Source organism: Varanus komodoensis, unplaced genomic scaffold, assembly GCF_004798865.1.
Source record: "Varanus komodoensis strain SLA01 unplaced genomic scaffold, ASM479886v1 scaffold21, whole genome shotgun sequence".
Lineage (NCBI taxonomy): Eukaryota > Metazoa > Chordata > Lepidosauria > Squamata > Varanidae > Varanus > Varanus komodoensis.
This window is the reverse complement of record NW_025335589.1, coordinates 9,508,699-9,533,955: the sequence shown is the minus strand read 5'-3', so window position 1 is coordinate 9,533,955 and position 25,257 is coordinate 9,508,699. Positions and strand designations below refer to the sequence as shown.

The window sequence follows — 25,257 nt, the reverse complement described above, 5'->3', positions numbered from 1 at the left end:
TTCTGTGGAAGGGGGACTATGAGAGAGAAGCCAGCTGCAAGTACAGCTGGTTGATGAAGGCAGCGGATATGCAGAGAGAAGGGAAAAGGCACTGAAGAAAAATAAAGACAACATACAGAGAAGTAAATCCCTTCTCAACCAAACTTGCACCCACCAACTCCCTTGCCCCCACCTGTCTGATATTCATACCCTCAGAAGACTCTGATATCTGAAGATTCTATTTTGGAGCAAGTCATGCCCATGATCAAGCAACCTACTTTTTAACGTGCCATGCAAACTGATTCTTGTCATTAGTGCATAACCCCAGAAATCACCACTTTTCTCTACTTCAGTTTCCCAGTAAGCAAAGCTGTTATTTGCTTTGCTCTTCAGCTCTTAAGAGCTGGCCCTGCTTTACATTAACTGTTGATCAAGGCCACTGGAAACACTGTAATTGTCTCTCTCTAAGCTAGAAAATATTATTGTGCATCAGGGAAGACTGCAACTAATTAAAATATTTTGTAGAAAGGATGCCTTGCAATTTGAATGCTGCTCTGTTTATTTGTTAAACTTGTTTTTATTGTCTTCATTGACTGATAAATTAACTGTGGAATCCAATACATGCTTAATCAGTAGCAAATCCAACTGTGTCCAATAGGGTTTACTCTCTAGCAGTTTTCATACAAAGATTGAAGAGTTAATATCCATAAAGTTCTAGAAATATACAGTACTACATATATACACATATTAATTTTCATCTGCATTACCAAATGTAAACAATTTCTTCCCCTAATTCTGATAGAAAAAAATCTACTGAGATATTTTCAAAATATACCTTAGACACATACTGGAATTTTTTCAGGCCTATGGAAGTATTTTCAGATACAGCCCAATTTTAAAAAATGATTATATTTTGGTCTAAGAACTCTGGAAAAACCCTCCTAAAACATTTAGGATTGCAAATGAACAGATGTTCCACTAGAGTTTTCAGTATAATATACAAGAACACTGATTCTAATCAGTACAAGAATAAAGAATGCCAAACTATGTTATGCATCAATTTTATTCTCCACAAAGTTTTAGGGGGTTTTTAAACTAAAATATCTTGTGACTGTTTTTCAGTAAAAAAGCTGGAAACTGCAATGTTCTGTGCAAAATATTACAAAATCTGACAGCAGTACAAACATAGCCCTAATTCTGGTTTTAATATTGGAGTTTTCATGTTACTGGAGCTTCTTGATATACCATATTATATCTGTGGTTCACAAGAGTGTATTTTGTGTAAGAATCATTCAAAGTAACAGCACTGCATCTACAGCAATATTACGTAGTGACCAAAACTTGTGTTATTTCTGCTTGTACTGCAATCTGCAATATTACTAAGACAGTATTACTAAAAGCTTCAAAGCTTCTAGACTGTAGTTTCAAAACAGTTCTAAGGGACCCAAATGGGACACAGAAAAACATAGATGCAACCCAGCAGGCAATAACCCTATGAATGCAACTTTCTATATTTACTTTTGTGAGGTTGAATATAAACATAAAGATACTTCACATTGGATGTTAGTGAAAACTGGCCATATGCAAAAAGTCAACTCCAAGCATCCCTGGCAATGCTAGGCACAGTGCAAAGCTGTGTGGCTGTGTAACTGTTCAAATAAATTGGTTTTCTACGGGAGGAACCTGTACCTTGCCCATGCCCAAGTTGTACCAATTCCATTATGGCAACCTTTAAAAATTCCTTTTCATTTCACAACAGGTTGGTTAGTTAAAGGGACAGTCAATTGGTGAACAATATTGACAAGGTGCTGGAACAACATATCAAGGAAAAGGCTAAGCTACCAAGAGGAACTGTCACAAACCAAGAAATAAAAAGCACATATTCACAGATATCAGGAACAAGATTGATGGCATCATGTTATTCTACTTAACTTTACACACACACATACACTAGTAATTATCCACTAATGCTTGAGATATATGTTTCTTTGGAATATAATCATCCACGGCAATCAACATGATTATTTAGCAGACATTTCTCTGAAATACTAAGAATGAGAATCAAATCTGTCCACATGAAGCCACAAACCGTGATACATAAATCCTACATTCACTGAAGCACTTTCTGGATAGTTTGCCTGAAACTCCCAGCTGCCTCCCTTTTGTGGTTATAAAGCCATAACCTGCTGTGATCTCCCACATGGAGCAAAAAGCTGAAAACCTGTTTAGGCATCTTCTTCAAGTTCTGCCCGAAAGGGCAGTTGAAGCAAGTTTTATATTAAAACCAGCCATAAATAGCTCCTTAGTTGGCAGTTTGCGCTTGTGTAACAAAAAATGTAGATAATTTATTAGTAACTTTCACCTTGCTGTCACATATTTGTGACATACAAAGCGTCAGGCCATGGTTTGGGGGGAGGGAGGCAAATGAGAGACATGTTTGTATAGGGCAGTGGTGGCAAACCTATGGCACCCGTGCCGCAGCGGGCACACAGAGCCCTCTCTGTCGGCACACGAGCCAATTCGCCCCAGCATCGCCCCAGCAGCCGAGCATTGGATAAAAGCACACATAGGGGCCATGCGCATGCTCAGAAAGCAGCAGTGGTACCAGGCAATGACATCACGAGCCGCAACTCATTAGCCGCCACTCGTCTGAGCTTTTGCATAGCTGGTCAGTGCACTGCCAAGGATATATCTATATATATCTGCTTGGACTGGCTGTGAGTTGTTTTTTCTAAACTAAAACCTCAGTTTTCAGGTTTTATTACAGTGTTGGCACTTTGCAATAAATAAGTGGTTTTTGGGTTGTAGTTTGGGCACTCAGTCTCTAAATTTTAGTGTCTAAAACGTTCACATCACTGGGTTAGGGTTAGAAAAATGAGGTGTCCTGGCATGATTTTGATGGTTGGAATGTGCTTAGAATGGGCAGAAAAGATGAGCTGTGCAGAAAAAGCTACTCAAGAAAGGCTTTTTCAGAATCACATTATTTTCAGTGGATCTTCTGCCCTCTATTAGGGTTAGGGGTGTGCACGAGGGTAGGGTTAGGGTTAGAAAAATGAGGTGTCCTGGCATGATTTTGAAGGTTGGAATGTGTTTAGAATGGGCAGAAATGTTGAGCAGTGCAGAAAAAGCTACTCAAGAAAGGCTTTTTCAGAATCACATTATTTTCAGTGGATCTTCTGCCCTCTACTAGGGTTAGGGGTGTGCATCAGAGTAGGGGCAGGGCAGTGGTGGCAAACCTATGGCATGTGTGCCAAAGTGGGCACGCACAGTTCTCTGCATCAGCACTCAAGCCAAGTCACCCCAGTATCGCCCCAGCAGCCAAGCATCGGATAACAGCGCACATAGGGGCCATGCGCATGCTCAGACAGGAGTAGCAGTGCCAGGCAATGACGTCACAAGTCACAACTTATTAGCCGCCACTCGTCTGAGCTTTTCCATCGCCGGTCAGTGCACTCCCAAGGGGACACACACACACACACACAAACTCAGTGGTACCTTGGCTGATGAACATAATCCGTTCCAGGACTCTGGTCATGACCCAAATTGGTCGTGAGCCAAGTTAAATTTCCCCATAAGATTCAATGTAAGTAAGGTTAGTCTGTTCTGTAACCATTTTTTAAATAAGAAAACTGTGACGCAAAGTGACAAAGAACAACAAAGATCATGGCCATCTCCTCACCCCAAGCACAAGCGCGGCCATCTCCCCGCCCGTCCAGCACGACCAAGATCACACCTGTCATCCCTGCAGGCGCCTGTCATCCTGGCACTCTGGCAGGGAGGGGGAGGGAGAGAGGCGCCCAATCTTGGCCATCTCTCCCCCACCCCCAGCACGATCGTGGCCATCTCCCCCCGGCGGGGGCAGGGGGCAGCTGTGATCTTGGTCGCCACCCAATGCAGAGTTCGCGAACCAAGTCAAAATTTTCATGAAATTTTTGTTTGCGACCCGATTTTGTCATGAACCAAGGCATTTGTGAGCCGAGTATACATATATTTGCTTGGACTGACTGTGAGGTGTTTTTTCTAAACTAAACCCTCAGTTTTCAGGTTTATTGTAGTGTTGGCACTTTGCGATAAATAAGTGGGTTTTGGGTTGCAGTTTGGGCACTCGGTCTCTAAAAGGTTTTCCATCACCAGTCTAGGGGCTGATAGAGGGAGAAGCTGCTCATTTCTTCGGAAGGCTTCCATTTAAGCAGCTAGGAACAGCTATTATCTAAGCAAGATAATAGTTTGTATCCATCTGAGAATGCAACTAAATTTAGGGCAAACTGTAATACTGTACGGGAACTTTCTACAAGCATTATTGTTGCTGCTCTGATCTATTACATTAATTTAGATCTCAGTGCAGCTAGTAAAGTGAATTCCCTCATTCTCTAACAAGTTAATCAAATAAACCATATATTCAGTTCCAGATCTTGCATTGGATATTGGTGTGCACTGCTTGAGGGTGGAGCTTAGCCTTAGGAATATGCACACTTATAAAACTATGCAAGAGAGCCTTCCCCAAAGTGATACTCTCCAGATGTTTCTTGCTATCATTCCCAGCACATTTGACCATTGGTCATGATAGTGAGGCTGATGGGACCCGCAGTTCAAAACATGTCAAGGACACTAGGCTGGTGAAACCTGATGTAAGAGTTTTCATCTCCACCTAAAGTGTTCCAAGATCTTATTTCCATTCCATTTTCCATGAAGCTCATAACTTCCTAATACGTTGTGACTGCTTACAACTATTAAGAATTTATCCAGTCTTCTGAAGAGAGGTACAGTTAAGCAAGTGAAGCTCCTTTCAGTCTAGTGCTTATAAATCTGATTAACTAAAGTGCTGCCACACAAATCAAGCAAGGTAATAGATATCAGTCCAGAGAATATAAGTAAATTTAAGGCAAGCAGCAAGGCTATGAAGCTTCAAAATGCAGCAAAGATACAGAAAACATCCAAAAAAATGGAATTTTTTCACATGAAATGGAACATGGCCATTTTTCAGGGATCAGTATTTCTACAAGTGCCTACAGAGATCTCTGAAAATGTCATTTCCAAGATAAATTCTGCACCTCCCCCAACTTGGTGCCCTCCAGATAACTGGACAACAACTTTTGGCATTTCTCATCACTGGCCATGCTGGCTAGTACTGACAGGAGCTGGATAGCACCAAGTTGGGGAAGGCTGATATACTGTGATAGCGATCAGTGGTAATTTTTGGAACATAAATAGGTTTGTTACAATTTCAATTTGCAGAAGTTCAGAGGAAGTTTTAACTCTACCCCTTAACACACATGCACAGTAGAGCTTACCAAGATCAGTTCTGCTCTTCCATCATTTTGCATAAAAGTTATTAGTGGCTATTACAGAATGGCCAACCCCTTCCTTTTTTCTCAAGCAAAGTCTGCCTTTGTAAGTGAAAAGACCCATGTGGTGTTCTAAGTTTTACTACAATTGACATTGTTGCTCCACACCATTGCCCAAGCAAACTGAGGGGAAATCCTACCAGAACAAAGGGAAGTCTCTAGCAGCTAATAGCAACTATTCAAATGTAATAAATATTTTAATCCAGTTTCATGCAATATCTACTTTCCAAAAATACCTTTGAAGAAAGTAGATTTGAGTAATGAATTCACGTAATTTCTAACTTACTAGACTTTCTATCCTGACCTAAGTAAAGTGTCATCCTTTCCCCACAAACTAAGCACCGTTAGAGACTCATGAGCCAACCCTTCCTTTTGGCCTTTACAATTTTGACCTGCCTATAATGCTACAAAGAGTTCTGATAAATGTTTGCTTATCCCAGACATTCTAGCATGATGAACAACTACTGCTACATATTTAGTTCTAAGTTAACAAAGACAACTGGCATAAAGGAAAGAGACTTATCACCAGCTTATCTGCATACACATCACTTTAAATAACTTTAAATAGATATTCTGAGGTACGTACATGCAGGCAGAGGAAGTCAGTTCTCTGCGCATCACTGGTTATTTCTAAAATTAGCTCAGGCTTCTAAAAGAATACTGCATTAGATATGACTCTCATGCTTTGGCTACATAGTAAATCTGTTTTTTTAAACTGCAGTATATTTTATCAATGCTTTAGAAACTGCTGTGCATTTAACTTTCACTATTAGTCTGTAGCTGCTTTGCACTTTTTATCCAACAACAACAACCAATGTATAGCTAATATCATCAGTAAAAAAAACTTGGCTTGCATGCAGAGGTAGGCCACCCAAGACTGAAATAATTAAGACCTAGATGAATAGGAATGTGCTTCATGGAAATAAAATCAAAAATAGGGGGAAATGACCCAGGAACATGCATAACAATAACAGTTCGTTAAGGAAATAAACTCACTGTTTATAATCCTTAGTACATCACAGATATGTTTGTGGGAGAGCCAAAGTAAAAAAGGCTAAGGAGAAGTCTATTAAGAAGAGGTTCACAGTTTGAAAGGTTCCACACAACAAATAAATGGAGACTTGGTACTTTATTCTTTTTTGAAATTAGGGTAACATATTTGATGCACTTAGTAAGTTTGTATAAAATTGTGGTCTCCAACTTTCATCAATCTGCCACTGTTTGGCTTTGGAGACTTCCGGTTATATGCTGTACGTGACCTTGTCACTATATACAATTTCTTAAAGAACATCTTTATGCAAGAATCCAAGGTCATGAGTTCAGAACGCCTAAAAAGCATAACTTTGGAAGTTTTCTGTGGCCTAATGTGAAGAAATTCTTGGCAGTAACCAGCAACTGTCTCCCAGAAGTCCTGCACTTCTGTGACCACACTACTTCCAAAAAATGAGTGGCTAGGGATGAAGGAAGCTGCAATTTCAATGCATCTGCATGACAGCTGGTTGCAAAAGGCTCTGTTAAATAAGGTGAAACCTCCAGGGGCAATCTACCACCTAGTGGAAACTTTGCCACACAATCATAGTAGAGCTGAAGAGGGAAATAAGGTCATTGGTTCTAACCCCCACTCAATGCAGGACTCCAAGTTAAAGCACCCTGTCCTGTGCTTCCTTCTGATTAGTGCTGATTGACTGATAGACGGAAGACACCAGATACGACACCAATAACCTTCTTCCAAAGACTCATGTATGCATATGGTGGTTGCCTTTCTTGCACAAAGACACACCAGCAGTCCCTGGGTTAGAACAGTCCAGAGCTGGCAGTGCCACAACCAAACAAGGTCACTGAAGTTTACCAAAAGGTAGAAAGACATATCTTACTACTCGGGTGGTTTTAAATGGGTGAAGGAAGTTATTAAGCTAGCTTTTAAACACTAAATGCTTTGGGTTATGGTAAAACCTACACCTTTAACTCCATCCAAAATGGACCAGCAGCCAGTGTGAATTTTAAACTGGCAAGCTAAGTTCAATGTTTCCAGCCCCAGCAAATAATCTAAATGTTTACTTTTTAAAAACAAATCATCTTCAAGGATGGCACTATTTACACTACACTGCAGCAATATCCACATGGATTGTTTTTTTCATATTCTGCAGTTACTTAATGAGATAAATTATTACAGTTGAGCTGCTAACATGCCAAAAACCATTCATGGTTTTGTTCCTGAACAGACAAGCTATTGAGAGAGGATGCAAGCACCACATGAGACCTTTATTCTTGTACCTGGAAGCATGAAAATGGCTAGTGCTATGTCAAGTGGATCCTACTTTAGGAAGGCTACATTCAGAGAACTTAATATACCAACAGGCATAGCAACAACCTCCACTGACAAAATCCTCCCTCTCCCTGGCTGATATACAAGGAGTAATACAACTACCATCTGCTCAAGGAATTAATCTCCTGCTGGCAAGGGAAGGGGCAGAAGTAATTTGCTCCTACTTACGTTGGCATTGTAAACATTTACTTTCACCTGATTCAAATATCTGTTTGCATGGAACTCTAAAAAGGAAAAAAACTCATATCGGCCCAGGTACCTTAACATTTTGGGGTAAAAATAAAATTGTACAATATTGCAAGAGAAATTAATGTCTTACTTATGATTTATATAGGGCCATCAATGTGCATGATGCTTTACAGAACATAAGAGGACAGATTTCTGCCCCAAACAGCTAAGAATAGCAGAAGGGGAAGCCATGGAAAACAGGGAAGCAATAAGCAAAGGTTTCAGTTTCACATGCTTAGACTTCATTATGGAGTGAACTACAGAAGGGCACTGGAACTATGGAATTGCCCTGAGGGCTTTAGAGAAAAGGAATTTTTCGAGGAGGGAAATGAATGAAGCAAGAGAGATGGCACACAGATGTTCCAGGAGGCATCTCCAGACATGGGGAAGCAAGTGAGAAAATGTTGAGTTTAAATGGTAACCAATGGCAAGATGGCAAGTCAGTTTTACTGTTAATTTTAATTGCATTAAGAATGGCTTCGTTTATGTTGGTTCTTCTAGATATAAGCCACACTGGCACAGCATAGAACCCTAAACCCAACTACGCAGCGCAATTCAATGCCCCCACCCTCAACCAAGCTCAAAAGTTTATCTGCCTGCAGTGCATGGAATGAAGAACAGCAGCGGCTTCCTCTATTGCCACTGGACCTTGCCCTGTGAATTTTGTCTGGATGGCCATTTTAAGCTGCCTGGGCAAAACACCAGGGAAGGAAGGAGGTGGGAATGCCAATGAGGATGACCCAGCCTCCTTCCCTCCCCCAGCACAGTTCTTTCTGTGTCAGCAGAGAGGGGATGGGGGCTCATCCAAGCAGAAAGGGCACAAGACCTTGGTGCTAAGATTTCTAATGATTCTATGGCTCCCCTGACAGTATCGGGAGGACACAGCAGTGGCCCTAAGCTGTATGTTTAATAACATGCAAAATAAGTGGAATACCATGCAGATATCAATAGTTTGACATCTTTAAACAATATTTCTCTCAAAAACAATCAGAATAAGAAGGTCAAATAAAATGTTCACAAACCATGATACGCAAAATATATGAACTGTTAATTTTACATTTCTCTAGTAAAATGCAATATACAGTAAATTATTCAAAGTAATTTCCTTCTCTGTTCCTATGTGTAAGAGTGCAAATTAGCTTACAGTCTTGATCTTTGACTCTGCTTACCTTTGCTCTTGTGCATGTTCCTCCACATCCTCTTCTGTTTCAGCCTAGTGAACAAAGAAAATCCATTAAACCTGTCAGCAAGTTTCCAAAATACATCTGTATGTCAGCAATCCCACTATCAGAGCAATTCAATGTCACTTTTATTGACTGGGTCTCCAGTATTACAATACATCTTAATCTAACCCCTGCACTTTGCAGGCCAGTGAGCTATAAGAAAAACACTACAAATAACATCTAATGATTTGTTCTAATAAGTACAATAGCTTTGGAAATAGCAGTTGATCAAGTTTACTGGCTTAATAAAAACAGTCTAATATATATTAAATTATATAAATGCATCTACCCAAGTAACACCTATAAAAGTAAAAAAGGGAAAATGTCAAAGCAAGCATACATCATTATTCAGTGAAATCACTCGTGACATTTCAAAAAGGCAGCATAGATAGCTAAGCCATATTATTTCCACGTGCACTTCCAAGTACACTCTTCAGAAAGCCCCACAAGCTATAGACATGCATTAAAGAAACAGGAAAGGTTTCAAAGCAAGCGGGGTTTGGTACAACTTCCTCTCAGATATGGGGCTTTGAAATACTGAGCCATGCCCATCCTTTTATACACCTTGGCTGTTTCCACAGAATATGCCCACAGGATGTGAGCTCGTAGGTACTGGCTTCCGAGGCTTATCTTTTGTGAAACTAGCTAACACTGAGCTACCTTAAGAGGCAGGTTAACACACATCTAGTTGGATATTGCTCATTGTTAACCAAGAGCATTAACTGTGTGTTCTTATCCAAAAGTGAACCCCTAGTTAACATCCAAAGTAAGTATATCAGCACAAGTTCACTTCACAATGACATAAATGCACCCACATCAATTTTACTCTAACAGTCCATATACAGAAGAATAATTTAGAATCCCAGATACGCATCTATCTCATAGAAAATGACAATAGCGCGATGATGCAGCCCATGAGCCAAGCACCTGCATTTCTGGTTCTTCTATCTGCATCCTCCCCACTGCCCACCCAGACATGTCTTTGGATGCAGAAGCAAGCTGCAAGAGTGCATCCAATTTTAAAGCAGTTATGTGAGAATGGGGCAAAGGGACACATTGGTGGAGATCAATTTGCACCAGCCACTATCCTCGGTATAGCCAATACCATTTCCCTTGCAACTAAACCCAGATCAATGCAAGTATTTGCAAGTGTGTATTCAGCAGATTTCTTGAGATTAAAAAAAATTCATTTAGAACTTTCTGGTTTGCTATAAGCACAAGCTGGTATCCTTTGATATATAACACCATTTCAGATGTCAAGTATGTCTGAAGATATCGGATTCTCCATCTACAACTAGTCAGTTCTCATCACTTGATCAAAAGCAGGGAGCTCATAAATTTGTATGTGGAGAAGATATCACTGAAGAGCTAAACAATCACGTATGCAGGATAAACACATGAGGAAGGAAAACACACAAACACACATACCCAAGCACGCAGAAGCCAATGTACACATATCAGCAGCTGCATGGAGACTCCTGGGAGAGTCCCGGAAATCAACGCTTCATAGAGATGACAAGTGGCATTCCATTCATAATCTTAGGCCCTGGGAAAGCAAGGTCCCCAAAGCCCAGTAACAGCAGCCCAGTAAGTTATTGCAAATTACTCTGGTGAATCCCATTCATAATATTGGAACCCAGGTGGTGATGTTCAAATCATACTTGGGATTCCCAATTCCCTTTTGAAGAGTCTCTGCAGACAGCCTATGCTTCAGGACCAGGGTTCTAAATGATGATGATGGTAGTGGTTATTTATTTCTTTCCTAAGCTGCCAAACTGCCAACGTTCTCTGATTGTTCTGTTCAATGCTGTGATAGCTTTTTTCTTGTAATCCTTGGCAGGAAAGTAGCAAGAAGTATTATTTTGTAAACTAGGAATGGAGAACAAAATTGTTGGGTCCACATTTTAAAGCACTGGTAGTCCACTCATACCTCCTCCTCAGAATGAACACCGACTGGAATGCACTTTGTGTAAATCTGTGGATTTTCAAGGTTTCTAATGCGTTTCCAGGAGAATGTCTACCAAAACTATGTGTAAAAATATAGGCATACAAACATGCATGCAAAAAGAACTCATGTATGTAAAAATGCTTTTCTCAATAGAAAATGCATATTAATATTGCACAAATTGAAGAAACACGTACAAATAATGTTTTAAGTTTGAAAAATTTCTGTGGATGTACAAGCACACACAGATTTCCATACAGTGAAAAGGGTTCACAACCTGAATGCAAACCCTAGTCCAAATTAGCTAGACAGTGGAAAAACCCTGATAAGATTAAACAGATTCAGGCTGTCAGAATATAACACACACATTTCTCACATTCACATAGTCAAATTGTATGCAATTCCTTGAGGCTAGAATAGCTGTAGCTTTGTAGCACAAGTTTATTATCTGTGTGCACAAGCATGGGTGGGGGGGGAGATGGGAGAAAAATATACTTAAAACATGCTAACAAGAATAAATGTATTCTTGTATACAAGTCTAGTGAGCAGTAACTCTCATTTTTTTTATTTCCTATATAGAACATGTTAGGCTTCCTCACTTGGATCCTTTGACAATAGGTAAATATAAGAAATTTTAAACTCCTGGTCTTTAATTCTGGAAAGGAAAGCCTAATTAACTGCAATTAAATAACATGTTGTTCCATCCTACTGTGCCTTGTATTATTTTTATTGTTATAGTAACTAAAACCAATTTAAATATGATTGTTGGAACCTGTATGTAAGTCATACGTAAAGTTAAATAAATAGCAAATAATAGGCTGTACCGGGGTTTTAATATAATATGAATGTGGTTTAGAGTATGAAGACTAAATAAAACCAGACAGCTTTTAAGCCTGTAATTCTATAATGGTGATCAAGATTATGTTCCAGATACCTCATTTGGGTTTATTTTCAATCTCCCAAATTGTCACCAATAGCATTGGTTCAATTATTTATTTAGCAATGTGTAGTCCAACCTCTAAAGTAAAAATCATTCAAATAGTACAAATTGCCCAACAAGATCTCAGTCACACATGTAAGGTATGACAGGTTATGAGCAAATACTAATGAAGAAAGGTTCCATCAGCAGTTGTATACAACTTAAGGATTAGACTTATCAGGCTAATGATAAAAGATAGGGCTCTAATCAGCTATTTCTGTACCCTCTGGGCAGCATTCAGTTGGACAGGTAGTAGCTTTCTTTTCTTCAGAATTTCAAAAATTAGTATAAACATTTATTATACCTGTATAATCTCTTTCATGTCCAGTCTTAGTCCAAATACTTTGAAAATGTCTATAGTTATTTAACTACAATGTTAACCACTGGAACAAGACCATCTTTTAAAACCTTAACCTTCACAGCTACTTCATTTTATTTAATATATGCCCACAAACCTCACTCAAATAAAAGAGGAATCACAGTGCCCCTTAAAGAGAGATTAGCCAATGCCCCCACAAAAGAAAGTTCAAAACAAACCAGCTATTTGTGGTTGTCTTCATATACAGTTTGATGGTTTAAATTCGTACAGCAATTATGGTTAAAATTGCATGTGCTTGTTTAAAGCACATTAAAACTCAGGTTCTTCTGTATTAGGAGAGTTTCTAGCTGAGGCAAGATACATCAAATAAAGCTAGCCCCATAAAAATATCCTTATTTCCCTGAAAGGCTACCTACAACCCATTCATTGAATGGGCTAGGACAAACTAATAAAACTTCTTCATAAAAGTGTACTCTCAGGAATTTAACTGAAAATAAATGTAAAATTTCTGACAGTATTACTAAGGAAAACAAGGACTTATGTTTACCACTGTTATAAGTAGCCTAAATACAGGTTTGCAAAAAGGTCACTCACACAATTGCCTGTGGCAAGCTAGGAACATCTCCTATTGACCAGTTAGGCAAAGCTTAGTAAAGTTGGCTCTTTTAGTCTGTAAATAGCTAAAAGCAGGCATAATGTAAGCATAATTAATAGCTTTTGAACTTCCTCAGCCACACTGTTTTGTGTGTAGGCCTAAAGAATATGGAAAATGTTTATGGAGTTCCAAAGACATACAGTAAACTTTGAAGTTTCACCAATCCTTATAATAAGAAGTTTGGAGTCCGAGTATTTAAAAGAAGAAGTTGTTCTCAGTTCACTTTTTAGCCAATGCAAACATTTTGTTAATATCTTGGCATCAAGCTAAACAACAACAAAAAATACAAACTACTGGGAAAGATCAAACAATCAAATCATTAGGTCTGTTTTAGAAGCTAAAACTGAATTCCTTCCTTAAAAGGCATTTAAAAAGTAGCCAAATATCAACAAACACAGCCCTTTTGTTTGGGATCTACCTGTTCTCAGTCTCTTTCAGCAATTGCAATGATCTGTATTCAGTTAGCTTTTTTAAAAAGAAACTCATGTACATATGTGACTCGGAAGTCATGCTACCAAAAACTTTCTTGGGTGACAGTTTACCAGAAATTGAAAGAAAAGGGTCAGAAGAACCTGGAAGAGGCCCAGAAGAGTAAAGAATATTTGATTAAACAGACAAATAAATATTTCCCCAAATGGCAAAAAAGCAGTATTTGTGTTTGTTGGACATGGATTTTAAAGCAATGCTAGTTCCAAGGACACAAATGGCTTCTTATCAGAACTAACCAACTCTAACTGAAGCTATTCAGTCCTAGACCTAGTTGACTGTACATAGGCCTTTGTCTGTGGAATTGGTGGAGCAGCCTCTTCCACTTCAGAATACTGAGCAGGGACAAGGCAAAGGCTGAACCTGTGTGCAATCTCTACTGTGGCCCACTAAAAGGAAAGAAATGCAGCTTGGAGTATTTGGATGGAAAAAAGATCAGAACAGGCTTACAAGTCTGTAATAACCATTACGTTCATTACTACCACGACAACTAGGATCTGCACCTTTTATGTGCTCCCACATGATTTCTATCCACTGGTAAGCTAAACTGGTAAGCAAAACTGGTTTAGATTACTGTGAATCATCTGTAGAAGGCCCCTTGCCTCTGATTTCTCTGCACAGAAGCTTTCACTCTTCTGTGAAACGATCAGATTACATACAATCTTGGGGGAAGTGTGGTTTGTTCTAACCAAAGTTAGCCAACAAACTAGGAGATCAAACCGGTTTCACCTTACTTATTTCACATACTCTTCTTTTCTCAAACAAAATTCACAGAAGCTAACAAGGAACAATCAATAGAGGATTATCCAAACAGTCAATGTAAATAAAATAAAGTAACAAATGAACATATATTACTCATATATGGTAACAATACAGAGAGAGAGGGTGCATCAGAGCAAAATCTATCTAATCTAGCATTCTGTTCACGCAGTAGCCAACCAGCTGCTCACAGAAGCCCCACACTTAATGCATGAGTACAACAGCACTCTTTCCCATGCTCCACAGCAATTCGTGTACATAGGCATAATACTTCTGATACTGCAGGAAGCATTCAGCCAGGAGGTCTAGGAGGCCCTGCTGGCCTGATCGTCTATTGAATTGTCTAGTTCCCTTTTTAAAGCCATCCAAACTGGGAGGCATTGCCATAATAGAAGTAAACCCCGTTGTCCAACTATGCACTGTGTGAAGCAGTACTTCCTTGTATCTGTCCTGAACTTCCTAGCAATCGTGTTAATTATATGACACATCTAGTACTGTGTGAGGAAGAAAAATTGACTTTCTCTATACCATGCAGAATTTTGTACATGGCTATCACACCAAACAATTCAGTAACAATTCATTGCAAAAACCTCACTAGGATCTAAGTAGAAGAACATTAAGAACTAACTACTCAACTCACAAACACACTACACATAATGGCAGGGTTCAGAAAACATTACATGGCACCTTGGTTTTCTCCCATTGGTGCTGCTTTGTATTGTTTAAATCCAGTATTTCACCATGCTTAACTTAAGTCTTTAAAAATCATTATGAGAAACAAGAGTTTATCTATGGTGCTCTGTACCACCATAATGTGCCTTTTCCAAACCCAGAATCTGAGGAAACAACAGCTACTCTAGAAGCCACTTCAGCCATCCAGCCTCATCTATCCTTCTCTGCCTAGTAACAGTTCTTTGGACCAATAAGGAAGAGGCAGGTGACATAGACAGGAAGTGATGCAGCCTGGATTGAAATTTCAGGTACCAGGGCTGATGGGATATATGCCAATGGTGGGAGAACTGAGTGGGAAGGGTAGAAAACCACAATAACTTAGAAATCACTTGATCAATTATTGGGTAGATCATGGTTTAAAAGCTCCACAAATTATGGTAACCACACAGGGTTGCTTGTCATCTTGCATGAACTCAGTCCAAGTTACACAAACCCAAGGACATAGAAATTAACCAAGCTGGCTCATATATTATGTTAAAACAAGCACACAGTTAAATAGAGAACAGCATACAACTATTTAACCTTGCCCACACCCTAGAAGTATAACTGCAAAACTACCTAGATACCCTGGAGCCCCCTTCCCCAGCTGGATCCCCTCCTGTCATGAAAGAAATCCAGAGGACTTTCATCAACTGAGACAACGTAGTGTGTGAAGGGAGAGAAGCAGCATGATAGCTGAAGAAGCAGAATCAAAATGCACAAAGCCTTTTAGTGTCACCCCTTCGTGAGCAGTGGCCTCAGGTATTAGATTTGCCCCCCAGAGACCACTGCCCAACTAGTATTGGACAATTATTTCATCAGTCCAAAAAGGAAGGGCTTGTTCACCTGGGCAAATTGCAGAGGCAGCTGAGTGCAGTAACGATAGTAGAAACAGTTTCTAGGAGAAATATACATGTTGACATTTATGCCCCAGTCTCCCAGATGCTTCTGTGCTACACGACTTGCTCCTCATGAAGGCGACTGTGACTGCCTTCAGAAAAATACCCGCTCACTGAAGTCATTACAAGCTATACAATGCTACAGATTTTTATTCAGAAGTCAGTCTTTCTGAGTCCAATGGGACTTGTTCCAAACAGCTTAAACAAGTGATCACAGATGAAATTTTCTCAATGTAAGCAGCAGTTACTCAATTCACTACTGCTGAATCTTCACTAAAGTTTTCCACTGTTGAACTACAGACAGACCATAAGAAGTGAACTGATGGTTGTCTAGATGGGAAATATTCACATCTATTATGAATTAAAAGATGCTAATTCCCCCATTTATTTATTTTTATAGGTAAAGAAAATATTTAAATCAGAAATATTTGGTGTATTAATAAAATGGCATCATTCCCAATTATATTTTACATTGTGTTACAAAACCAAAAATCAGTTTTAGTTGGCCATAATCTATCATCTTATTAGAGACGTTTAGAGGAAAAGATCTATATTTTACACTGCAAAGAGAAAACCAGCATGAAACCTAAAAACGTATGTCCTGATGCAGTGCCTTACCATGTACAAAAGAATTTACTCAAGACTGAACAAATGTATCTTATTCACATTATGAATTTAATCAGATTTGCTCTCAAGTAAAGATGCATAGGATTACAATCGTCGCTGCAGTAACAGGGCTGTGTGCTTCCTTACAAATATCAGGTGCAACTATGCTTCAGAATCTTCCAGCAGCGTCATGTTACTTGATGTCTACACCATCTTCTTCCAGTCTCATAATGAAATAGGAACTGCTGCCAAAATCCTGGAAAGGTGGTGCAGAGGCACTGCTTCTTCCTCTGGGCCATCTCTCAACCTGAAGCTACCATGACTTGCAAAATCGTGCAGAGGACAAGTGCAGGGGAAGCTCATGGCTGGCCTCAGATATTTTGCTGCCTGAGGCGACCGAAAGGGCAGCACCCTCTCCTGTTCTGTGTGCGGCAGGTGACCCAACTGGCAGTTAAATCTTATTTGAACACTGGCACCCTGACGGCATCCTCTCGCACTGGAGGGCATGTGGCCCTCTCAGGAGGTGGAGGGCAGGTGGCCTGGCACACATTGCTCTGAACTCTCCTCCGCTCGCTGCCGCAGCTCCCAGCCTTTGCAGCCTGAGGCGGCCACCTGTCCGGTAGCTACCGGTAGGGCCCACTGGGCTGAGCTGACGGAGTGGTTTTGCGCTCCTCCTGCAAGAGGATGCCTGCCTGCCTGCCTGCGCCCCTTATGCCTCCTCAACCAGCCACCGCCATCCCACACTGCCCTTACCTGAGCAGGCATCAGAAGCTCTCCTTCCTCGGCTTGCCACAACTCCACCACGTTGGGGATAGGATCGATGGCCGCTGGGTGGGAACAAACGAACAAACAAACAAGCAAGCAAACGGAAACCTCGCTCGGTGCCAAAGCGCCATTCGAACCGAGGGCGAAACGTGCGCGCAGAGGCCTGGCCGCCGCACACGGTGCGGGCTGGCGGAAATCCTCCCCCCGAGCAGTGGGCCTCGCGCAGCGGGCGCTGCACGCATGAGGTCGGGCTTTGTTTTGCTCGCTGCCTGGGCTGAGAGGCGCGCCTCCGCAAAACGTGGTGCAGCAGATCGCCTGACAAAGCGAGGACGGCAACCCTGGCACACGGGAGGCGTGCTCGGGGCCAATCGTTTATTTATCGTCTTGTTTCACGGCAGAGGGTAAAGATCAGAACCGGGCCGCCGCCTCCTCCTCCAGGCGGTGGCAGGGCGAGGGGAGCGGAGAGGGGCTGGAAGGGGCGGCATCCCTCTCAGCATATTCGGGCGCCCCGCATGCAGCAGCAGCAGCAGCGCCCACCCGGGGAGGTGGGTGGGAGGGAGAGGATGCAGCCACCCCGCACCGTGCGTGCGTGCAAGCGCGCAGTCCGCTTGTTCTCCCGCCAGCTCCCCGCTCCATTTGCGGCTCTGGCCCGTCACGGGGTTGCGGCCAGCGCGCCTCGCAGCCCCCCGCCGCCACCGAAAAGCAAGCCAACTCTCGGAAGAGGAAAGGGGGCGAAGCACAAAGCCACGACGCGCCCTTCCAGCGGCACGCGGAGGAACTCGCCCGAGCTTTCCCCTCTCGCCTTACCAAGCCCGGGAGCCACGAAGCAGGCAGCGCCGAGCCCTTGCGGCACAAAGGCGGCTGGGGGAGGGGGCGCCCGAGGAGCCGCCTGCTGGCCCGCCCGGGGGCCGCCGCCCCCTTCGCGCGCACCCCGCTGCCCCTTCGCCTTCCCCCGCCACGCCGTCCCCCTGGGAAAGCCCCGCTCTCCTCGAGCCTTACCTTGGCCCTGCGCCTCCCCCGGGCGAAAGCAGGGCAGAAGGACCTGAAAGACGCCGAGCAGGAGGTTCACGGCCGTGGCGGTGCGGCAGTAGCCGCTGCCTTGCGACGGGTAGCGCAGCCCCGCCATGCCGCCGCCGCCGCTCCTCCTCGCCGCTCCGCTGTCCTCGCCGCTCGGCTGTGAGCTGGCTGGCTGGCTGGCTGGCTGCTGGCTGGCTGGGTACAGCTGTTGCTGCGGCGGCGGCGGCGGCCTCCGCCTCCCTCCGTGCTGCGCGCGTGTGCGCCACAGATAGGGAGGAAGCGAGCGCTGCACAGGGCGGGACGCTGTCAAGGCGAGCGCAGCCTTCCCCCCGGCTGGGCTCCGCCCGGAGGCGGCCACTGCCGCCGCCTCGCCGCCGCCCGGAGCGCCTGGGAGGGAGGCCGTGCGGCTGAGCGACTGCGGGGCGAAGGGCAGAACGAGGCCCCGCTCTAAGGCCCGTTAGTTTGGCGTTCTTCCTTGCTGAGGCACAATGTCGTCCACATAAACCGGACGTAGGGAGTTTCTTCCAGCCATTACACTCTGCAAAGCACACGCAGTTACGTGATCTAACCTTTTATCTCTTGATTATTCAGATCGTTTTAAAAGAACAGCTTTCCTCCAAGTTCCTCGCACTGTCCCTCTCCCCGAAATTTATCTGGGCTTCCTGTAGCCTGAGAGAGAGAGCCCAGCGACTGATGGGGCTCACTTGGAAGGATAAACTATGGTGGCGTGTATGATATTCCATTAACCCAGTCTGCAAGGGTGGGTTGTCACTGAACTGTCGCTTATCATGTGAGCATCTGAACCCAGCTGTGCTCACAAGCCATAGTTTGTTAACCACCAAAATCCCATGAAGAGAACCATGGTTTGTTTTGGGGTGTAAAATGGGTTGCCCAATGTGGTTTATTATCTCAGCTGGATTCGGACAACAGGATGTCCCATGTTTCAACATCAACCTATCTTTAGGGCAACAACCCTTGAGCAGAGGTTACTGTGTTTGAACTCAGTAAATATTTCACAGCTCTGTATGAGGTGGGTTAGAGAGATACTATAGTTGGAAACAAAAGAGATAGTTACAAATCCACAGTTAAGGTGCTATAAGACTCTTCCTTTTGTTTAAGCCTATGGCAGCAAAACCAACAATGTATCCAGATGATAACCACCCTGGATAATATGTTTGCTCTTTTGAACTAGCAAACAGAAAGAAAGAAAATTGGAAATGAAATGCTGTACAAGATACATCTTTGCTAGTTTAGAAATCATCTACCCACATGCAGGCTAATACTATTCGTATTTCCAAGAAGCCCTATAGAATTCGAATGGACTTATTGGTCCTTTAACACTGTAACCCTGAAATGTAAATACCATGTGCAAACAGCACATTAGAGGCAGGGTATCGGTGACAGTAGTTCTGTAGTGAACATTTACCTGGCTGTAGCTTGTTGCCAGTTTTGCATTATTTTTTTTATAAAATTTGTATGCTGTCCAATTACTAACGTCTCTGGACGGCTAACAGCATACGACCAAAGTTCATAAATAAACAGTCTGAGACACTTCTGGACATCAATAGCACGCTCCCCCTTCTGATCCCCAGCAACTAGTATTCAAAGATGCACCACCTCTGCCACTAATAAATAAATAAATAAGTAAATATGGTAAATGCTGAACTATCATGACTAATAGCCATTAATACTCTTATTGTCCGTTAATGCATTCAGTCTCTTTTAAAAGCCATCTAAGCTGCTTTAAAAAAAACTCCTACAATTAGCTGAGTTGGACACAGGCTTGGCTTCCTCCCAAAAGTCTTGGGGATGTTGTTGAAAATTCTTCCAGATTAAATAAACAACTCTGCGTGTGAAACAGCAACAGCATGTCCTACCTACAGCCTGAAATTACATAGTCCAGTCTACCTTCTCAAGAATCTACCATCTGGTTTTGTAGCCTGAGATCTTTCCAAAGCCCACCCTAAATCAGGGAGCGGGGCAGGGTTGAGACCATTCTAAAGACGTTTTAGACTCCCAGAAACCACTGTATGCATAGCCAATGGTCAAGAATGCTGCACTCCCAAATATCTGGAGGGCTGTTTTCTGCCCCAAAAGACTACTCAGCAAAGAGTAGTCAAATTAAAAGATTATTTTATCAAGGCTCTTCCTAGTTAAGCAAAGAGATTAAAAAATTGGAGAGATACTCATGTTGGGCCATAGAAAGACAAAACTCTCAAATGTACCATAGGGCAGTATCTTCATTAGGGTCAACCAAAAATGCAAGCATTCCCAAGCTGGTGCCCTCAAGATGTTATGGCCTACAACTCCCAGCACTCTTGACCATTAGCCATGTTCACTGAGGCTTCTAGCAACTGAAGTCCCAAACACCTGGAGGATACCAGGCTGGAGAAAGCTGCACTATTGTAAACTTTTCAGTTGGCCCTAATGAAAATAGCATTCTGTTATAGATTTTGGATCTCCTTAAAGAAAGAATCCAGATGATCGCCCTTAACTGCAAGTATAATATGTAATACAAATGATCACACCACATTATCTCTGACATTTGATGAAACATGTCGGGCTTTGTTTGCTTTTCCCTCTTTCCACATAAGCCTACCTACCCCCAATTTGAAGCCCCTCTGCCTTCTTGTAGTCCTGATAGTTTGGAATGGAACTGCCCTTTCATTGTTCCTTCAATTGCGGGATCCTTTATTTAAGCAGCAGGAAGACCATGCCAGCCACTTTGGTTTGGTGGAAAGGTGAGATACAAATGCCGTTGCCATCGCCATCACCTGTGCGCTCCTCCGCACTGACCCGGATCAAGCACAGGATGCCGCGAAGCACATGAACAGGTGGCAAGTAAACCAGCTCACCAGATTCCACTTGCTCCCTTGCTTAAGTGGGAGGCATTACTCATTTTGTCAGGGCAACGGCAGCAGCTTGTGAATAATTGCTGGCTACTTGTTTACATTTACCATTTAAACATTTAACAATACCGCTCAATTAAAAGACATAACTTGAGCATGCAAAAATATAAGTGGCATTTAGTTTTCCTTTAAAAAAAAAAAAATAAACAGCCCAGAATGTGCAGAGAGAGAGAAACTGACTATTATTATTATAATTATTTTTTTGTAATTTCATGCTCCAAGTGGTATTAGAAATGTTTTATTTTTGCATTGCATGGTTTCTTAGGAACATTTCATATTTCAGAATTACTGTTTTATTATTACATTGATGCATATCCACATTTTTGCCAAATGTATTTTAAGTACATTTTGCTATTTGGAAATCCTGATGAAGAGAAAGAAATTCAGGACAAGAATAAATGGGATCTAAACAATTCTAATGAAATCAGTGTGCCTTATGCATGCCAATATCTTCTATTGTGGCAAACATAAAATTTCCCCTTTACAAAAAAAAATGTAAAAGCTTATTTCTTCCTTTTAAATGCATTTATTATTTTTCAAGGGAACGGGGAAATTAATTAGCATTAGATCACCAGAGCTTTGGGTGGCATATTCAGTCTCTCAAATTTATCTTCACAACAACCCTGTGAGGTTGGTTATGCTCAGAGATAAATTGCCCAAGAGCAGGCTGTGATGCCAGTTTCCAAGGACCTGGTTTGACATTCTGTCTGCTCTGTTACGCTAGCTCTCACTGTGGCCTATATCAGCATTAGTACAAGCCAAAGTGGCATCTTACAGAGGAGCCTGCTGCCAAAGCAGGGAAGTGGCTTTTTTCTTTCACTAATTTTTATTTATAAAACACTTGTCAAAAGACTCACATCTTTTTGAGTCTTACTAGCATGTCTTAAAGTGTGAAATTCTTGTTATTTTTAGCTTTATACCCAGAGTATAGCCGGTCTAGTAAGAGTCAACACTGATGGAAAGAAAAGTGAACATGAACAAAGATAGTAACTTCTTTTTGCAAAAGGAAATTGTTTATTTGGGACTTAATTCATATTTTCATTATTTCTACCCTCTATAAATAATAAGAGAAGAATTTAGAATTTCAGAGTTTGGTCTACAGTTAATCCTATTGTGCAATAAATTATCTGTTTGAACAACTGTAAATGATGTGCAGTGTTCTCCCAAACATATTTATTCAGAAGTAGGTCTCACTGTCTTCAATGAGGCTTAATCCTAATAAGTAGGTGTAATTAAAACTGTTACCACAACTATCAAGTAACTTTTCCCCCACCCATCTCTTTGTAAATGCTTTTAACATAAAAGTGACATGCTCATCTTAATACACTAAAGAAACAGTGTTTCATAGACAATCAAGAAATGCTTGTGTGAGCATGCTCTCCACCTCTTTCTATCAAAAAAGGAAAGAATAAAAAGTCATAGAATGCAGGGACAGAATGATGCCAAAGTAAGATAAATAGGTAGCAATAGGAACCAACAAATGTGTATCAATAGGGAAAGTAGTGAAGGACAGCTAAAGAGCAAGAATCGGGAACAGTAATTAGTTAGGCAGAGTCAGTGAGGTCATTAATAACTCCAAAAAAGGCAAATTATACAGTAAGTGCTGAACTGAACCTTGTATCAGGTTTACCCAACCTGATGCCTTCCTCGCGTTTTGGGCTATAACTTCTAGCATTTGTGACTATAGGCTATGTTGACTGGGAATTATTTTGAAAGCCCAAATTATAAGGCCACTAGATGGAAAGCGACCTTAAATAATGGTTCTGGACTGCTTTTTAGTAAAAATTGACAAGGAGGCATGCTCAGGAGCTTTGCAGACCTTTGTTTCACCGTGCTTCTGGTGACCCTTTCACATCTTAGGCAAGGCTAGAGGGGCATCTAGAAATCTTGCATAGTATTACTTGTCTTTCTGCCACCGACAGAGTATCACCATTAATATCTGAAAGAAAGGCCTTCTTGGTGGTGACACCCACCCTCTGGAAAACTTTCCCCCATGCAGTTCAGGAGGCAGAAAATGTGCCATGTCTCAAATGCCTCCTGAAGAAATGCTTGCTCACCCAGGCTTCTCCTGGCTTTATGTAATCGCAATTAAGGCTATGCTGGTCCCTCTTACAGTTCCTGGCATTTCTTTCTGTTGTTACTATAATTTGAAGTTGTTTTTCATACTGAATGGTAATCCTGATTGCACAAACCCTAACTGAAATAGTTTTCATTGTATTTTAATAATTAGGGTGATTTTACTTTTTCTTAAGGTGATTTATAATATTTATATGTAAATTGCTTAGTTTTTAATATTAAGCAGTAGTAAGTTTATTAATAAACAAATAAATGAAATCTATGAATATGTCAATATAGATGAATTCACTTATGAAACATGTCATAGGGATAAAAGCCTTTAGGATTACTTGATTTTTTTTTCATGCCACAGAGAAATTTCCAGTAGGTCAATCAGATGGCTCAAATATTTTCCCAGAAAAATGAAGCACTTTCATCTGGTCGTCTGCAAATTGGCACTCCAATGCTTCCAGATGTTTCAAATGTCATTAAAATATCACCTGGAAGCCATTGATCCAAGATATGTTGCAAGTTATTCAGTGGCCACACTATAGAATTGTTTATATTGAAACAGGCATCTGTGAGTGTTGATACTGTCCAAAGAAGGTCTTGATGGCTACTCATGAACAGGCCCATTAAAAGTTTTACGTAGAAAACTCCTGGAAGTTAAGAATACAAATCCTGGTGTTTTAGTATTTACTGGAAATCCACAGTCTTCACAAATTCAGGCCCTGCTACCTTGCAGGCTCAGTGGATTTTGCCTATTCACGCTGGAGAAAAGACACCTTCTACTTGCAAGGCAGTTAACTGTCTGGCTACTGCCTCCCCCAAAGAATACATGGTATTGAGCAAGGCTTTAGAAACCTAGGTGTGACTCCCTGCTGAACAGTCAGGTGAACCTCCCACCCCTTAAATAACCCTCTCTCAACTAAATATTGAGTCATACTTTGTACACAATGCCTTCACTGCATCTGATATGCCTGGAGAGCTGACCAGTCCAAATGAAAATAATTGACTCAGTCATGCTCTAAAAAAGTCCAATGAACACTCTTGAAATTAATAGTCAAGTCTTGCTCACTTAGGCAAACTTCCATTTTCAGTCCTCCCAATATTATACAATGTGTTTCACATAAGAATGAAAATGATTATCCTGCTGGCAGCAATGTGAGGTTAAACTAATGTGACTGGTATAAAGCTTGTGGTACTGTGGTTAATGCAGCCGTTTATGTAATCACATATTGTAGCCTTTTCAATATGTCATTATCCAGTACCATGGCACCAATGATGGTCTTGCAAAACTCTTACGAATCAGAAAAAGCTAGATCAGTTCACAGAACTGGGGAGGTGGGGAGCACCTTAAAGATCATTTAGTCCAATTTCCTGCTTACCAGAGCTTTCCATGTGACTACCAATCGTTTTAGCATGCCTAGAATATGCCTTTTTTTCAGTTGTTGCGAACACAGTCTACAAAATCTTAGCAATTCTGCTAATGGCCACTCCCCCGATGGCTTCTCTGATGTGGCCAGAAACATGTGGCCTCACACAAAGATCTTTGGCTCTCCAGCCTAAGATGGGTGCATCTATGATGCCATCCATTTCCTAGCTGTTGAGGACATCCCACACTTACTGGAAAATCTATGTCTTAGTGCACAATTTGCTCAGCCTGCTCCAGCCAACAGGTGGCCTGTACATCTTTGTAAACTGAGAGTGGAGTCAGCAGTAGTGGCCAAATAAATAAATGAATGAATGAATGAATGAATGCAAGGAATGGAAATGAAGAGGTGGAACCAAATCTTGTAACACTCAGCACTAGCTGCTTGACTTGGAGGTCTCTGAAAACAATGAAGAACCACTGTGGAGCAACTGGTCTCACAAGTGCCCAGGGGGCATCAGACAACAAAGCAGGGAAAGAGCCATAGCTCAGTGATAGGGAACTTTCTTTGCATGTGTGTGATTCCAGGTTTAATCCTTGCACCTTCCAGGCGATGGACAAGACCTCTTCCGTTTGGAGATTCTGGAGAGTTCCTGCCAATTACTTCTGCACAAGGGAC

The 25,257-nt window shown here is 41.7% G+C and overlaps 1 protein-coding gene across 4 annotated transcripts in view; it reads right to left on the bottom strand.

Annotated features, from left to right (window-relative positions):
• TMEM131L (transmembrane 131 like) overlaps window positions 1-18,380 on the bottom strand; it is an 82,147-nt gene extending 63,767 nt beyond the window's left edge. For 2 of the 4 annotated variants that reach the window (XM_044430625.1, XM_044430628.1), the window contains exons 1-3: window positions 18,225-18,379; window positions 17,214-17,287; window positions 9,048-9,091 (exon numbers count right to left, since the gene is read on the bottom strand). In XM_044430625.1, coding sequence (XP_044286560.1) covers window positions 9,048-9,091; window positions 17,214-17,287; window positions 18,225-18,351 — 245 coding nt within the window. In that variant the 5' untranslated portion in view covers window positions 18,352-18,379. Of the gene's footprint in view, window positions 1-9,047; window positions 9,092-17,213; window positions 17,288-18,224 lie in introns of all 4 variants that reach the window. The other 2 variants (XM_044430627.1, XM_044430626.1) reach the window with 2 other exon arrangements.
• Between the last annotated feature and the right edge of the window lie 6,877 nt (window positions 18,381-25,257).